Source organism: Brassica napus, chromosome C8 (assembly GCF_020379485.1).
Source record: "Brassica napus cultivar Da-Ae chromosome C8, Da-Ae, whole genome shotgun sequence".
Taxonomy (NCBI): Eukaryota; Viridiplantae; Streptophyta; class Magnoliopsida; order Brassicales; family Brassicaceae; genus Brassica; species Brassica napus.
This window is the reverse complement of record NC_063451.1, coordinates 2,060,757-2,078,556: the sequence shown is the minus strand read 5'-3', so window position 1 is coordinate 2,078,556 and position 17,800 is coordinate 2,060,757. Positions and strand designations below refer to the sequence as shown.

Sequence of the window (17,800 nt, the reverse complement as noted above, 5' to 3'; positions counted from 1 at the left end):
AAAACATAATAAAAGATCACATTTTAAACATTGATTTGAAAATAAAAAACATAACAAAAAAAATTCATAAAATAAACGATAATAATTTGAAAGAACCATCTGAGTTCAGTTGTTGTCTTCATCATGTCCAAATTTATGCCATACATGCTCAACCAAATCATCTTTTAGTTGTTGATGCATCTGTCTATCACGAATTTTAGTTCGAACACCCATCATATTGGCGATATTTGTAGGGATATCTGTCGAATACGTGAGATCGACATGTGAACTTCTGTTGTCTTCTCCTTGTTGAAACTCCGAAACATCATACTGAGTGTATCCATCTCGTTCGTCTTCTACTATCATATTATGGAGTATGATACATGCTCTCATAATCTTCCCAATTTTGACTTTATCCCAAAAAAGTGCCGGATTTTTAACAATAACAAATCGAGCTTGCAAGACTCCAAAAGCACGCTCGACATCTTTACTGACAGCTTCTTGACGTTGAGCAAATAAAACGGCTTTTGACCCTTGTGGTATTGGAATAGATTGGATAAAAGTTGCTCGTTTAGGGTAAATACCATCAGTGAGATAGTAAGCCAAATTATACTCTCTTCCGTTGACAGAGTAAGTGACTTGCGGAGCTTTACCTTTTATTATGTCATCAAAAACAGGAGAGCGATCAAGAACATTGATATTATTTAAGGTACCTGGAGGTCCAAAAAATGCATGCCATATCCAGAGATCATATGAAGCAACCGCCTCTAAAACGATTGTTGGTTTACCCGAACCACGACAATATTGACCTTTCCAAGCGGTGGGACAATTCTTCCACTCCCAATGCATACAATCGATGCTTCCTAGCATCCCGGGAAATCCACGATGCTCTCCAATATCAAGTAGACGTTGAAGATCTGTCGGTGTTGGTCTTCTTAGGTACTCATCGCCGAACAAATAAATTATTCCTTCCACAAAATTCTCCAAACATGACCGAGTTGTAGTTTCACCGAGCCGGAGGTATTCGTCGACCGTATCAGCCGCACTACCATATGCCAAGACACGAATGGCTGCTGTACACTTTTGAAGTGGTGAGAGACCAAGCCTTCCAAGACCATCTTTCCTTTGGCAAAAGAAGTAAACTTCGTTGGAGAGTCGATGAACAATGTGCATGAACAATCTCTTGTTCATTCTAAAATGTCGTCAGAAATAATATTCAGGATACGTCGGAGTTTCACTGAAATAATCATTCCATAAATGTACATTGTCTTCTTCACGATTTCTTTTGATATAAGCTCGTTTCTTTCTTCTTTTTTTTCTTCGTTCTTCTTGATCAACTTGAATGGTAAAATCTTCAAAGGCTTGATCAAAATGCTGATCAAAGACCTCATCAAATGTATCATCAAATGTATCATCAAACGGTTCATCTAAAGTGTTTTGAGAAGAAGAAACCATAATGATTAAAGAGTGAAGATGAGTTGTTGATTTAAGAGAGAAGATGACTTTGGTGTTTATAAGTCTAAGGAACAAAGGACTTGTGATTTTAAAATAGAGAGAAGATGGGTTGTTCATAAAGATAGAAAATAGAGAGAAGTTGGCTTTGGTGAATTTGGTTTGTTACAAGTCGAGAGGGATGATGAATTTGGTTTGTTACAAGTCGAGAGAGAAGGTGAGTTTGGTGTGGTTACAAGTCGATAGAGATGATAAATTTGGTTTGTTACAAGTCGAGAGAGAAGGTGAGTTTGGTGTGGTTACAAGTCGATAGAGAAGGTGAGTTTGGAAGTGGTATTTGGAAGCCCGTGAGCAAGTACAGAAGAATACATAAACATGTGACACACAAGACACCAACGTCTTTATGTCCGTGACATAAGAAGCTGTCAATGCGCTCACTACAAGACATAAACATGTGACAACAATGATGTCTTCTTGACCTGCAACAAAATGAGCAGAACAATGACAGAACATAAGAACACAAGCGTTTATATTGAGATAAGAGAACATTTATATTAAGAACAAGACAAGATAACAAGCACAATTATATTAAGCACAAGATAAGATAACACGATAACAGAACAGAATGATAACATTTATATTAAGATACACACATTTTTAATTGAGACAAGAGAACATTTATATTAAGATACACACATTTTTAAGAACGAGAACAGAACAAGCACATTTATATTAAGACAAGAGAACATTATACATAATCAGAAAAACCAACCCGAAGATGAAATATAAGGAGAACACTTACGCCTAATACAACAAACAAGTAGAAAATGAGCAAGACTTAACATGAAAATTAAACAGCACAAGAACATGACCGATAGTTACAATTAAACTAACTAGAAATCAACTCATCTATGAGCTTCTTCTTCAGAGCTTCTTCATAATCAGCTAGCGGTACTTGTTTTGCAACAAGACTCTCAAGTAACTTCATCTTGGAGAGCCTTTCCTTCATTGCCAAATCATCCCTCTTGATGCTCCACATAGTCTGGAAGTCAGACAGCTGTTTCCCCTCACCCATCGGCCTCTTCCCACGGGCCTTTGCTGCCTTAACCCCTGCGGGATGATTCCTTCCGTCATCATCTACAGTAGCATCGTTTTCATTTACATGAGAGCTCGCTGATTGTTGACCATCCCCAAACTTTCTCCTTTTGGAGCTGCTTTTAGTTTTAGCTGTAGAGACTTCACACCACTTCTGGTCATTGCGAAGCTCATGCCAAGCATGTTCAAGTGTGAACCTCTTTTCATGGTTGGAGAAGAAGATTTCATGGGCTGATTTTACAACATCATTCTCGTTCATACCACTGGTTCTCTCTCTTGTTGCTGCTTCATACGCCCCACAGAACTTGCAAACTAGATCATTTAGTTTGTGCCAACGTTGCTTGCACTGAGATCCCTCTATTTTTTCAGTGCCAGCAACCTTGGGACTAGCCGAGAAGTATGCTGTGATTCACTTCCAGAAAGCTATTGACCTTTGCTCATTCCCAACAACGGGGTCTTTGCTCATGTTCAACCACGAGCTTATAAGCACTATATCATCTGTTGGCGTCCAGGTTTTTCGTTCCTTACGCTCTGCAGTAGCCTCGTCAACATTTTTTGGACCTTCCGATGATGAGAGTGGAACGGTATCTGCTATGTTACCAAAGAACACTTTTTGTTGACTATTAAGTAGATCAACAAAGTTTGCCGAGTCCTGAAATGGATTGAAATCCATTTCCGCAGTGAAAGAGAGAGGAGAAGGAGGAGAAAGAGGAGAAAGAGGAAACAGAGGAAACCGCATTCAACTTTCATAGCTGGAAGAGGCACACAAAGTTTTAAATTTATTCAAGAGAGAGGGAGAAAAGAGAAACCGCATTCAACACACCCAACCAACAAGACTATCACCCAACCAACAAGACTATCTACATTTATCATCTTTCTAAAGTCATAATCTCATCCATTTAAAACAAAGCTGGAAAGAGGACTTTCCATGTTCTGTGTTGACATATATCTAACAACAAACAACAAACAATGCAACCATTTTTTCAATTTCAAAACATCAACCACAACATCAATTCCATTAATTACCAACAGACAACCATTAATTACCCTAAATCATTTAATTTCTGACGAGAATCAAACAATAAAGTAACCATTTCATTCCAGACCAGAAGCTACACCATTTCCTATCAGACGAAAATCTTAAACTAAAGCAACCATTTCATTTCAGAGCAGATGAAAGAGTAACACTAACATGTATAGCTGCGTACTCCTTTGTCCGATGACCCTTGCTCGGCTCTCTTGATACATCCATTTAAAGACACAAAGACCGAACATATCAAATTGGATTTCATCTAATCATCTGACGACACAAACACATAAACATAGCAGAGAGGAAATAGACACAAACTAACACAACAGCCAATGAAAATTGAAACAATCGATGGTAAACAAATATAATTTGATCCATCCATCTAAGGTAACAACATACATAATCATTCATGACACAGGATCGAACACAACAAACAAATAAAAATTGTAAAACCTTGAAGAGCATGAAACCGGAAGTTTTACCTTTTGATTCCCCGAGAGACACAGAGAGAGTGGTCCGTCGCCGTCGAGGAGAGCCACATGGACACATAATCAACAGAAAAAACAAATAAAACATTCGATCAGACCAAGAACAATCATAATCTAAGACGTGCAAAAACAACCCGTTTACCTTTTGATTTTAGGAGAGCCACAGATAGAGGGGTCTGTCGCCGTCGAGGAGAGCCACAGAGAGATAGATCACCGAAGAGAGAGAGGTAACCGACGAGAGGAATCGAGAGAGAGAAGGCCAAAGTGATTCCTCGACGAGAGGAATCGAGAGAGATAGAACGCCGAGGAGAGATAGATCACCGATGAGAGCCACCAAGAGAGATAGATCGAAGAAGGGAGGAGCCACCGACGAGATGAAAAGAATCGAGAGAGAGAGGTTTCGTAGAGGAGAGAAATCAAGACAGAGAGAAAACGAGAAGGTCGAACACCACCTTCTCTCCACCCATTCTTGTTTTAACACCTGTCAATAAGCGACTTTCCTTGCGGGCATGAAATAAGAGACGTGTTTTCCTCTCTTTCTTTTTTTCATTTTCTTTTTAATGAAAATAAGCCTAAACCTAATTAAATACCCCGTTAATGGTGCTCTAATGTATTGTTAGTTCCAACATTGATATCAAATCCTACTTAAGTATCCGTAGTGTAGAGTACCTTTTGCAGTTTCCAAGTCTTTGGTCATTGTTTCACATTATTAATTACAAGTAGTCTATCTAATCCCAAGTTTCCAACACGCTCCTAGTTTTAAGATTTGATATTATTCGAGAAAGAATACAATAAAAAAGAAAAAAAGTTCCTTCAAAATTTGTCACATAGCGTCAGAATATTTTTACTCGACCTATTTCGACACACTAACTGATTTAACTATCTAATCTATTAAAATAGAATCCTACTTTTTATCTACTTAAAAATGTTGTCATTGACTTTTGGACCTATTCTAGATTTTACAATTTATTATCCATACTCAATACAAAATATTCCTAATATTATCGAGTGACTTAATTCAAACCGACTTTAAACAAATCATACTTTGGTTATCTACTGAAAGCTAACAAATATAACTTTTAATCCTACCAATAGTAAACCGACCTTACACAAACAATACTAGCACAAGGCGCCTATTTTTCTCTGCTTGATCGCTTCAATACGTACAAGTAATATCAGGTCAATATAAACCTCATAATTGCTCATCTTCAGTTTACGAATTGCACATGCAACATACCGTAACCAAATCAATTCATATCAATACATATTTGTCCATATTTCATCATACTAAACATTTTAACAATCTCTAGAAGTAGACTTACGTTTGGTATGAATAATAAACCGAATCGTTTTATTTCCACATCATCTATCACCAGTGAAGCTTGAATGTGAGGCCTTTATCTAAACCGAAATCGTTTGTTCCTCTGTTACATCTACTTAAATTTTCATTATGTTGCCTGCCATTATGAACATAACATAGTCAGCAATGAAGCTTGAATGTCTAATATCCACAATCATGTAAGCCAAATATGATCTGTTTCATCTTTACATTTCAAACAAACCTTTGTAAATAAGACAATTCTTTTTATTTTCGTTTCTATTCATACACATTTTTAAGATTTGCTTAAGTCATAAATTTAGATGAAAATTACGGTGAGTTTAATAAAAATGGTAAATTGATATATATTGTATTTTCAAAATTTCAAAATATTTATATCTAATAAAGATCTACATAAAATCAGCTTCATCAAAATATTTCTTACCTCAAAAAAATGGATTTGATCAAATCTACAAGACCTAATCTTCAGGACCGTAAATATTTAAACTATTAAACTGTTAGATTTTAGTAGTATAGATTAGCTATTTTTAAGATTTCTTCCCTTATAATTTGATTTTGTCATCTACCAACTTCCCATCTATATTCTTTAGTTTTGATATAAAAAGTAAATTTTTTATTTTAAAGATTTTATCCGTTTATGTGTTGACTTCGTTATGTAACAACTTCTCATATATATTACTAGGATTTGATATCTTAATTTTCTTAAAACTGAAAATGAATACGCCTAGCAACCCTCCTCTATGGAAATATTATACTTAATGGTTAGTTTAAGAGCAGGTCAATTTAAGTGTCTTAGGTAAAGATGATAACCTTTAATTTTTTTTGCCAATTGACATAGCAAACCTCATGCATCTCTTGAGAAACAAAAAAGTTATAAGAAGATCAATTGATTACGTAGATAGTTTGGGAACCACAACCACAGTTTCGATCGGTCCATCAAAGAAGAGAGAGAGAAACAAAGAACTTTATTTGTGTTTTCCCTTTACTTTTCAGTTTTCACCGACATAAACAATTATTTTTAACAAAAGAAGTTGTTGAGCTTACAAATTTTTTTTCCTTCCCCGACAAAAATCTGTTACAAGTGTGAGCTTAATTTTGTTTCTTTGTCAAATTATAGTGTTTAAATAATGGGCCTAATTCATAAATGAATTTAACTAGCAAATTGATGATCTTAAAATTCTATCCATTGATATTTTCTGGCCAAATGTGTTATAATATTTTTAACAAAAAATGTGATATAAGAAAATCCCATAAATTTGTTAATTATATTGAATAAATTATATATATACATTCTTTAAAAATGTTAATCTTAATGTTTAATAAGATATATATCTAGAACACATTTAAGCACATATATTTTTTTAAATACACTTTGATAATTACAATGTTAAAATATGCAAAATTAAAAAATTAAATTTAAGAAAATTTAACTTTTTTAATTTAAGGAAAATAATATCACAATTAATCATCAAGTTAAACCATTAAATTACTATATGAAACATTTACATTATAAACTAATACTATAACACAAATCAATTCAATATACATAAAAAAAAATATTATATAGATGTCAAATATATATATAACAAAAAAAATAAATAAAAAATTTGATAAAACAATATCCGCGCATAGCGTGAGTCAATATCTAGTTTAAATTACGACTCAACATCAATATCTAGTTTAAATTACGACTCAACACCAGGTTTTCAGGTCAGAGAAGACTACTGTAAACAAAAATCACATGTATGCCATATGTAATGCTAATGACAAATCTCCAAAATAACATCTTTTAAATTTTATTCCAAAAATATAATCCAATGTATAAAATAACATTCATTAGACCCATAAAAAAACTATAACTCTTAAACCTTAATCTTACTCTCATCCGTTAGATACTAAAATCATAAACCCTAAATACTAAACCATAAATCTTTATCACAAAACCATAAATCCAGACATTTGCTCTCTTTTATCTTTAAATGATTTTTAAAAAAGTCTACGTATGTGCTAATTTATGATTTAAAACTATTTGATGATATTTCTCTCTAAATAATATAAGATTAAAAGTTTTGCTATTAGTTTCCTGTGTAACTTTTGTCACAAAAAAAATTTGGTATAAAATTTAATATTTACGTAGGAAAAAAAGATTAAAAGTTCCATCAGTCGACACGATATGCGTCCTCAATCTATATAATAATTAATAATGTTTCGAATAAAAGATAGAATCATAGGGATCCAGTTGATAATGCGATAAAAAGGACAATTCGGTCATTTATTTATATGTATGGTCAAGCCCGCTTTGTTGTGACGTGAAGTGTTGGCTCCTATATAACCTTGTCTTCTCCAACTTGTTCTACCACATAACTCTGATTACTAATATAGAAGAAAAAAAATCAAAAGAAAGAAGTATTAAAGAGAGAGATGGGAAACAGTCTAAGGTGTTGTCTAGCTTGTGTTCTTCCATGCGGAGCACTAGATTTGATCAGGATCGTTCATCTAAACGGCCACATTGATGAGATCACACGGTCTATAACCGCCGGAGAGATCCTCCAAGCAAACCCAAACCATGTCCTAAGCAAACCATGTTCTCAAGGAGTTGTCCGCAAGATCTTGATCTTGTCCCCTGAATCCGAGCTCAAGAGAGGAAGTATATATTTTCTCATCCCTGATTCTTCCTTGCCGGAGAAGAAAAGAAGGAGAAAAGACGGTCACAGCCCGAACAAGACTCCCAACAACAACCCTAACGCTGACCTCAGAGACGTTAGAGATGGTGATCAGTGTGTGAAACCATGTGAGAAGTACTTACAAGAAGTTGTGTCGTCCACGTCAAATGGTAAAGAACACCGTCATCGCCGGCGACACAGTAGGTCGGTGTCAGTATCCTCGTGGCAGCCTCACCTTGACAGTATCTCTGAGGATCTTAATTAATTACTCTTCCCTTACCTCTTTATCTTTTTTCTAGCTAATGGGGTGTTTTTTTTTCCGGGAGCCGGATTTTTATTTTCGAGAGACTTTTATTTTGTTTTGCTTTTGTGAAAAATCTCACAAAAAGAATTATATAATGTGGATAAGTTATGTGTTGAATCATGGTGTAGTAATTTCTAGTTTTTTTTTTTTTAACACTGTGTAATCATTAAAAAAAGTGGAAGAGAGTTCAACTCCAAAGTACATAGGCAAAACACAACATGGAAACCAGTAGGCCCCAGAACTTAAAATAAAAGAGGAGAAGATAAACTAAAATGTCAAAACCGCAAGGAGAAACCAGTAACATGAAGGATTCTCACAAGTCTGCAGCTGGCTGTCACAGTATGAAGAGCATCTTGAATCATTGATCTTCCCCCCAAAGCTTCCTCTTGAAGCTCCGAAGCTAACCAGAAAGGACCGGCATGAGCAATGTAAGACGAGTATTTGTGATCGCGAGTAACACTAGTGGCGATTGCTTCCGCACACCGGTTTCCTTCTATATGCGCAAAGGCTACGGTCCATAACCGAAAAAAGGATAGCTTATCACGAATGTCCTGCAACATATCATTGAATTGTGGAAACAAGGAAGGTCTAAGGATTGCTTCCCCCGCAAGGTAGGAGGAGGATTCGAAAACCACTCTCTCGTACCGAAGAGATGAGATGGACTCAACTGCCCAGAGGAAACTCCATAGCTCTGCTTCCATCTTATTTGACACTGAAGAGTAGGATCGGCGACTATGACAAAGAACTTGACCTGACTGATCTCTTAGTATCCAAGCTGCTCCACGGTTCTGTCTGTCGTCAATCCACGATGTTCCAATATTACACTTAACAAAAGAAGCTGAAGGTTTTTGCCATCGCAAGACATTCACCAGACTGCTTTGAATTAATTCCTCATTTCTGGATGATGGATCGTTGGCTCCAAACCATGCTGCAGCGTCCACTTTAACCCTTTCCCATATATCTGATGCTCCTAAGCTCACCCTTTCAAATACTGACATATTCCTAGCTTTCCATAAGTGCCACAGAATCCACGGAAAGTATTTAGAGCTGGTGTCAGATGATGTGCTTCGCCTGCAGACATCCATCAGGTGATGAAAGTTCAAAAATACCGAGTTCATGGAGAAACCAGCAGGAGGCCAAGTAATATTTGACAATCTCCAAACTTCTTTTGCTGTATGGCAATGAAAGAGAATATGACAAATCGTCTCCGGGTGCGCATGACACATCTTACAGCTTGGATCTATCTGTATACCCCTAGTAATTTCTAGTTACGAAGAATTATTATATTTCAATGGATTAGTAAACATTGATCGAAATCGAAACATACATAAAAGTTTAAGGCAGTTTATTTTATGTAGGATTCATTGAAATAACAATAATAAAGAATTATTATTGTTTAGCAAAAAAAAAAGAAATAACAATAATAAGAAGACGAGCTTTTAAGGGGAACTAGAGTTCGAGCGCGCCTGCGTGAGTATTTATCTAATTGTTTACTATATTTTAAAATATTTATAAACACAAAAATTAAATAGTTTACATGTTGTAAAAATTTGACTCGTATACCATACTTTCGACAAATATTGACCAATTGATATGTCCAAATAATATTTCTTTTAATACGATATCATTTTTTAAACGTAATAATAATATTTTAAATATTTTGATTAGATATGAGTCATATGGCGAGATTTAGATATATTAAAAAAAAGAATATTCGGTTAGAAAATTTTAATATTTAAATTTTAGTATAGATAGATTTTATTTTTGAAAATAATTAATAGTAACTGAAATGGTTAAACATGTATTTTTAGAAAATTTTGAAATATATATATTTTAAGCAAGATTTAGATATATAAAAATAAAAATATTTGCTTGTAAACATACATGTTTATATATTTAAATAATTCAAAATATTTAAATCTTAGCATAGATAGATTTTATTGTTGAAAATAATTAATGATAGTTGTAATGGTTAAACATATATTTTAGAAATATTTGAAATACATATATTTTATGCCTTACAAGCTAAATTTGTGGGATTATATGATACTTGAAAATTATTACATAATATTGTTAAAATTCGTTTTTAAACTTTAATATTCCTAAAATTTAGCTAAATCGTTTTAGGAAATATGTTGAACATGAAAATTTAGCTAAACTTTATTTAGAAAAGTATTTAGTTAAATTAGGAAAATATATTTATTGCTTAAACTTATGATTATTTAATACTTCAGTGATATTCTATTGTAAATAAGGGGTAAATCTTATGGTGAATCTATATTTGTACTTCTGTTTTAATAAGATATATAATAAAATGGAATTAAATCAACGAACCAGCCTCTTTTCTATTACAATTTCAATATATTTCCTCTTGATATCAATGAAATAATCCGAAAAGTGGATGTAATGGAATTGTATACGGAAAAAGCATCAATGAAGTGATTAATGATTATGATAAAATGTGTTTAACGGAAAATACCACTTTGAATGATTAGACTTGATTATATAAATAATAATGAATAATAATAGATAGTAGGCAGGTTTGCACATGTAGGTGAACCAATCGAAAAGCCTTTGAAACTGAGATAAAAATCTATTGTTCCAAATAATATTATAGTCATTCAATCATATAAATAAATTAAAGGAAAATAACTTGTGATACCATACATGGAGTCATGGACAAGAAAGTGTATCAATGGTTATGCCAGAAAAATGAACATTTTTATCTTCTCATGTTAAATGATTTCTCTGTATATGTAGCCATTCGTATTTCAGCTTTAAGCTACTACCGATACTTTTATATACATGCATTATACGCAAAAACATATTACTATATTTAAGATTCTAAAAAAATGTTTATTGCAGGTCTCTTAGGTTGGGACTCTTAGCGTAATATAAGATACGGTCTCTTAGCTTTTAACTAGAAAAGCTAAGAGACGTCTCTTAAATAAGAGATATAAAAGACGTCTCTTAGCTCTTTTAGTTAAAAGCTAAGAGACCGTATCTTATATTACGATAAGAGACCCAACCTAAAAGACCTACAATAAACATGCTCTAAGAGCATCATTATCGGCGTCTTTAGGCTGTCTCTTAAGCTAATTGGGCATTAAAAATAAATCAAAAAGGTTAATAAACATAAGAGGCGTCTTTAATTTGAGGATAAGAAGAGACCGTATTTGAGGCCACGTGTTGGCAACATGAGAGGAGAGAGAGGAGGAGCGTGTGTTTCTTTCGGTTCGCTTTGGTTCGCATTTCTCTCTCTCGAAACCTCTCCACCTTTGTCTCCGAGAAGGCGATCGTCTCTCTCTCCGTGGTTCCTCGGCGAAACTGCGATAATCCATCTCTCTATGCCTCGTCGACGAAACGGAATCGTGTCTCTCCGTGGGTCGTAGAAGAAACGACGATTCTGTCTCTCTCTTCGTGGCTCCTCGAGGAAATGAAGACGGACCTCTCTCTCTCGGTGGCTGTCGTCGAGGAAGGAAATCGGTGTTATCTCCCTCTCCGTGTGTCTCCTCTCGACGGCGAAGGACTGCTCTCTCTCTCTGTGGATCTACTGGAAGGTAAATCGTTTCTTGTGTTCTTCAAGCATGCATGTCTTAGATTAGACTTATTCTTGTTCTGATTGAAAGTTTATTTTGTTTGTAGGTTCGATTGTTTGTCGCGGTGGCTTTAGTCGACGGCGATATATGGGTCTCTGTCGGTGGCTCTCCTCAACGGCGACGGAGCTCTCTGTCGATGGCTCTCCCCGATTCGCTCAGGTAAAGCTTATGTTTCATGTTCTTCAATGATGCATGTCTCAGATTGTGCTTTGATCAGTTGTGATTTGTTTGTTGCATGTTAATAAATTTTGATAATGTTTCTGTCCTTTTATTCTGTTGGGTTTAGATGTAATCAATCTCGTTTTGAATCGCGTTTTCATTGTTGCAAGTTAATCAATCTCGTTTTCAATCTCGTTTTGATTATGCTTCTTTCTATTGATTATTTTTTTATTGGTTTCTGTCTTTGTGTCCTGAGATGAAGGGATCAAGTCTCGTTTGAAACTGATGTGGAAAGAGAGGTCAGGAAGGTTCATCAATACAGGTTAGTGTTACTCTTCCTTCTGCTCGGAAATGAAATGAAGTGTATTGAATTAGAACTGATGTGCTTAATTAAATAGAACTGATGGTGAATTGAAAGGAGGGTAATTAAATAGAACTGATGGTTAGATAGAAATGCGAACGTGAAGTGTGTTGAATGAATTAGATAAATGTCTAGACTTTCTGGTTCTCGCTATTTGAATTTGAAAAAAGCTATGTTTGTTGTTAGATATATGTCAAGTCTTAACGCATTGAAGTCTTGTTCTACTTAAATATAAATTGGAAAATTGCTTCTGTGATGAATTTTTTGGTTGGGTGTGTTGAATGTTTCTTCTCTTTCTTGAAAATATTTATAACCACTGTCTATCTCTTCAATCTCCAACATCTTAATGTGCTTGCTCGTTCTTTCAACTCTTTCTCCTTTGTCTCCCATGTCTCCTCTTTCTCCTCTGTCTCCTCTTTCTCCTCCTTCGGAAATGGATTTCAATCCATTTCATGACTCTGCCAAGTTTGTTGAACTTCTTAATAGTCAACAAAATGTTTTCTTTGGCAGTCAAGGGAGTGTTTCACTCTCTTCACCGCAAGCTCCTTTCGTAGGCAGTCAAGAAGATCCAATCATTGGTGATGACCTTCCAGCAGAGCTTCCAGCAGAGCGTAAGGAACGAAGGATGTGGACGCAAACTGATGATATAGTGTTGATCAGCTCGTGGTTGAACACGAGCAAAGATCCCATTGTTGGGAATGAACAAAAGTCAATGGCTTTCTGGAATAGAATTACAGCATACTTCTCGGCGTCTCCTAAGCTTGCTGGTTGTGAGAAAAGAGATAAAAATCAGTGCAAGCAACGTTGGCATAAGCTGAATGATTTGGTTTGCAAATTTTGTGGGGCGTATGAAGCAGCAACGAGAGAGAAAACCAGTGGTGTGAACGAGGATGATGTGCTCAAATTAGCCCACAAAATCTTTTTCAACAACCATTAAAAGAAGTTCAACCTCGAGCATGCGTGGAAGGAGCTTCGGGGGGACCAGAAGTGGTGTGAACTCTCTGCACCAAAATAAAGCAACTCCAAAAGAAGGAAGTTCGAGGATGGTTCACATTCAGCAAGCTCTCAAGTTAATGAAAACAATGCTGCTGTAGATGATGAAGGAACATGTCATCCTCCAGGTGTTAAGGCAACAAAAACCAGTGGGAAGAAGCCGTTGGTGCAGGGGAAAGATCTTTCTCACTTTCGGACTATGTGGAGCATCAAGAAAGAAGATTTAGTGATGAAGGAAAAGATCTCGAAGATGAAGCTACTTGAGAGTCTTGTTGCAAAACAAGTTCCACTTGCTGATTACGAAGAAGCTCTCAAGAAAAAACTCATAAATGAGTTGATGTAACTCTCGTTCATGTTCTTATTGTAGTTGTTTCATTGGAGTTGTTGGTAGCTCTGTTTAAGTTTCATATTATGTCTAATTAGTTTAAGTATGTCATGTTATTGTATGTCACTCTCTGTTTCTTGTTCTTGCTCCTGTTATTGAATTCCATTCTGTTTCTAGTTTTTGTTAATGATTTAGTCTCTTGTTAATGATTTCCTCTCTGTTTGTTGTTCTAGTTCTTGTTCCTGTCTTTGTTATATGTTGATGTGGACTATTCTTTTATTTGTTTCAGGTGAAGAGTGAAAGAAGAGGACTTGTCTTGCAGTCATGTCTTCTGGTTGTTTCACGGGAAAGCACTTCAGGTCACGGGACTTGGCTTCTCTTGCAGTGTGTCGTCTTGTATCAGTATCTGAGTGTACTCAAAGTGTCTTGTAGTGTCTTGTGCTGTCGTCTTTTTTCACGGAACTTTATGTATCACGGGACTTTATCTATTGTATTCTTCTCCTTTCATCAAGTAGTATAAAGCAAAGATCAAACAACTCGAAATCACAAACTCATTTCCTCTCTTCTTTCTTACCAAGACTAAACCCACAATCACAAACTCATTTCCTCTCTTCTACTAAACCAAGATCAAACCCACAATCACAAACTCATTTCCTCTCTTCTACCAAACCAAGATCAAACCCACAATCACAAACTCATATTCTTTTTTCTTACCAAACGAAGATCAAACCCCAATCACAAACCAAGATCAAACCCACATTTCCTATCCTTTTACCAAACCAAGAAAAAAAAAATTCTCTTCTCCATATTTGTGAACCTTTTACCAAACCAAGATTAAAAAAAAAAATTCTCTTCTCTATCACAAATATGACATCTTCTTCACAAAACAATTTTCAAGAATCACTTGATGATGCATTTGATGAAAATTTTGATGATACATTTGATCAATATTATGATCAAACCTTTGAGAATTTAACCATTGCTCATCAAGAAGAAGCAAGCAAACCAAGAAAAAAATGAGCTTATATCGAAAGAGACCGTGAAGAAGGGTGTAAGGCCCCGACCCGGCTGCCTAAGCCGCGGTCCATACCTCACGTCGCTCGGTCCACACATTGGCCAAACCTCACAATTTTCTGCGCTTTATTACAATGTCGCCCAAAGGTGAGGGCTAACTTAGATCTTAGCTTAAGACTACCTTAGTCATTCCCTAGCTTAGATCAATGCAACACATACGCAGCGGATATTCTCTACTTAACCATTGGTCTAAAACCAATATAATACTTGTCTGATCGAATCACCTCAGCTAATGGTTAGTATACTCAACGACCAGCTAGCTCCAAGGTTGATCTTGAACTCAAATCAAGTCATACAAATCTGAGGTTCCATTCCCCTAACCATTATATCTAGATGTATGCAACATTGCTAGATCATACCTTTGCCACATCCACGGAGCTTGTTAGCTCATTGTCCCAGCTGACTTAGCTGTTTAGCTAGCTCATCCATCTAGCTGAGCTGATCCACTTCACTTGAGGTTCCATCACTCTCTCCCAGCTGATAGAGATGCGAGGTAGCTACGACCAGCTCCCCGTCTACTCGTACAGCTCTCTTATACCTGCATAAACTCTTCCCTTTGATACTTAGTCATTCAGCCAACCATCCCCACAGACCAAGTAACCTTTGGGAAGTCTTAGGTGCATTTCTGGCCACTTCCAAAAGTGCTTCAAAAATTAATTAAAATTCATGAAAACTCATGATAAATCACAACTAAGAGTTTCCCATAATCGGAATCCAATGAATCGACCCAGATCATATGGATCCCGATCATGATCAGTCTGGCCAAGGCCATGGACATCATTCCTGAACCGGCCAAGGCCATGGTTCAGTGCTATCAAGTCTCAAACGTATGCTCCCCTGGAGCCAAGTCCTCTCATGGACTAATAATGCCCATCAGATCCTAAGTCAATCAACCAACCACCCTACATGACTCAGAACTGATGAGTCTTCACATTTACCTAACCAGCCATGGAACCTTTTCCCAACGGAGCCGATCAGTCTCACAATACATTCGTGTCTCCTGGATAGACACTCATTATACCATCAGTCTCAGTCCAAACTATGGTTGATAGTATAAGCCATCATCATCCCTAATAGGCCATGCGGCCATTAGTTCTCCTTCACAACAGTTCCGATCACTCTGTTGCAACCGTCATGAAACCACCTTGTTGAAAGGTCACGACTCTCCACCAATGACCCATGATCGTGGCAATTCATAACCATCCAGAGATCACACTCTGATGGTTCAGGCCATGATCAACACCAACCAAGTTTACATATCCCGCTCCTTATGGAATGGCCAATGCAATGCATCCGTCCATAACACCATAAGGACATGTTATACCAACCATGATCCGGCCCCTTCCTCAACTACTATATTCTTTGATAACATCACATTATATGAAGATTTCAAGGGCGTCCCATGCTTGGCCAGGACCAATTCTACAAGATACAGAAACATAAACCAGAAAGTAATCATAAACCGATTACCTTATACATGATCTGACTAGATCATGTGCCTTCCCTTATCATGGACGTCCATGCTCCTCCAAAGCACGCCTCCATACTGTCTTATCAAGACCTTATCATATACTTACAGTAATGATAAGATCCATGCAAGGGTCGCTCATCTCTTCCCTTGAACTCCCATGAAACCGATTTCTGCACTACATCCGCCTTCAAAGCTGTCCATGCCATTGAGAGTGGAGTCCGGCCATCTCCATTCTCTCCGGGATATTTACGTGTGTTCCCAAGAAATATAGGAAGCCTAGGACGTGATCATCCATGATCAAACACCATCACAGGGTCGTTTCCATCTCCCATGAAACTGCCTTTCCACGCACCTCTCCCCTTAAGGCTATCTTGGCCTTAGGAAGTGGAATCCGGCAATCCCACTTCTTCCCTGACTAATTACGTGTGTTATCAGACCCTGTAGGATGCTTTGGGTGATGTCAACATGAATCAAAACCCATCAAAGGGTCGTTCATATCTTCCTCTTTGATCTCTCCCAAAACTGCCTCTTTATGGCCTTCAAACCACTCTTGGTCTTGGATGTTGAATTCGACCAACTCTCTGTCTTTTCTCTGTTTTTCTTTGTTTTTCAGGGTGTAGGATGAATCCCTGGCGTGCGTGCAAATCCACGTACTTGCCCTCCTTATATAGAAGAAGGGGTAGTTACCTTTCCAAAGGTTGCACTCTTTCGGTATCATTTCTGGCCATTGATTTAATCAATGGTCCAGATCACACTCATTCGCCTATGGCAGTTACCAGACGCCCTGGAACTGTCAAACCACTCCTGGATATGTGAAACTGAATCCCACACGGATTTTCCATGCCCCTGGCTCAATCCCAACACCCCACCAGCCCATCGGCACACACGGGTCGCCAACATGGCCTGGCCACTATCCGAACCCGACCCAACTGACCAACACTTGAACACTCAGTCCAGCTGAGTTGAGCTGATCCCAAGCTGAGTGAGCTAGACCATCCAGCTCAGGGATCTGACCTACACTTCAGTGAGCTACACCGAGCTGCACTACACTTCACCTAGCTGGTCGAGCTTGCTTACCGCATCGCCCAGCTGTTATACACTGCGTCTAGCTTGTTTCCTTTATCTTCTTTAATCCCTCAAAGTCCCTTGGTCTATTTCCAGACCTAGACTTAGTTTTTCCATGATCCATTCTGATCATTCACTTCATCGAGCTTCACCCGGACCTCGTCCAGCTACCGGCTCGCTTGTCCAACTCCAAACCACTCGATGCACCAGCCAAGTCCTAGCAAACATGTTCCAATCTTTAGGCTGCTCACTCTACCATGAGTCCTAACAGATTGTTCTGTTTTCCTTAAGTCCTTCCCGGACACTAAGGTTTATGTTTCCAACCAACAATTACTGGATCATTCCTTAACCGGCCACAGCCTTTCCTGGCTTGGCCATATTGCGATCTTAGTCTATACTAGAC

General features: G+C 37.0%; 3 protein-coding genes and 1 long non-coding RNA gene across 5 annotated transcripts; 2 read left to right on the top strand and 2 right to left on the bottom strand.

Moving 5' to 3' along the window:
• Positions 1–1,563: 1,563 nt before the first annotated feature.
• LOC106409907 lies at positions 1,564–4,643 on the bottom strand. 2 transcript variants are annotated; one of them, XR_007327409.1, is made up of 2 exons: positions 3,719–4,643; positions 1,564–1,910 (listed from the first exon to the last, which is right to left on the bottom strand). It is a non-coding gene; the product is annotated as an uncharacterized LOC106409907 (long non-coding RNA). The 2 variants fall into 2 exon arrangements; XR_007327408.1 differs by having other exon boundaries at positions 4,039–4,643.
• A 3,091-nt stretch (positions 4,644–7,734) lies between these two features.
• Positions 7,735–8,467, top strand: LOC125591422. Its single transcript, XM_048765632.1, has one exon. It carries the CDS (start codon positions 7,805–7,807, stop codon positions 8,309–8,311), a length of 507 nt encoding a protein of 168 aa, XP_048621589.1. The 5' UTR covers positions 7,735–7,804; the 3' UTR covers positions 8,312–8,467.
• Positions 8,468–8,625: 158 nt separating this feature from the next.
• On the bottom strand, positions 8,626–9,348 carry LOC125591535. The gene has a single exon (XM_048765929.1). The coding sequence runs from the start codon at positions 9,346–9,348 to the stop codon at positions 8,626–8,628; it is 723 nt and encodes a 240-aa protein (XP_048621886.1).
• Positions 9,349–12,902: 3,554 nt separating this feature from the next.
• On the top strand, positions 12,903–13,805 carry LOC125591534. The gene is made up of 2 exons (XM_048765928.1): positions 12,903–13,347; positions 13,564–13,805. Exons 1-2 carry the CDS (start codon positions 12,903–12,905, stop codon positions 13,803–13,805), a joined length of 687 nt encoding a protein of 228 aa, XP_048621885.1.
• The last annotated feature ends 3,995 nt before the right edge of the window (positions 13,806–17,800 follow it).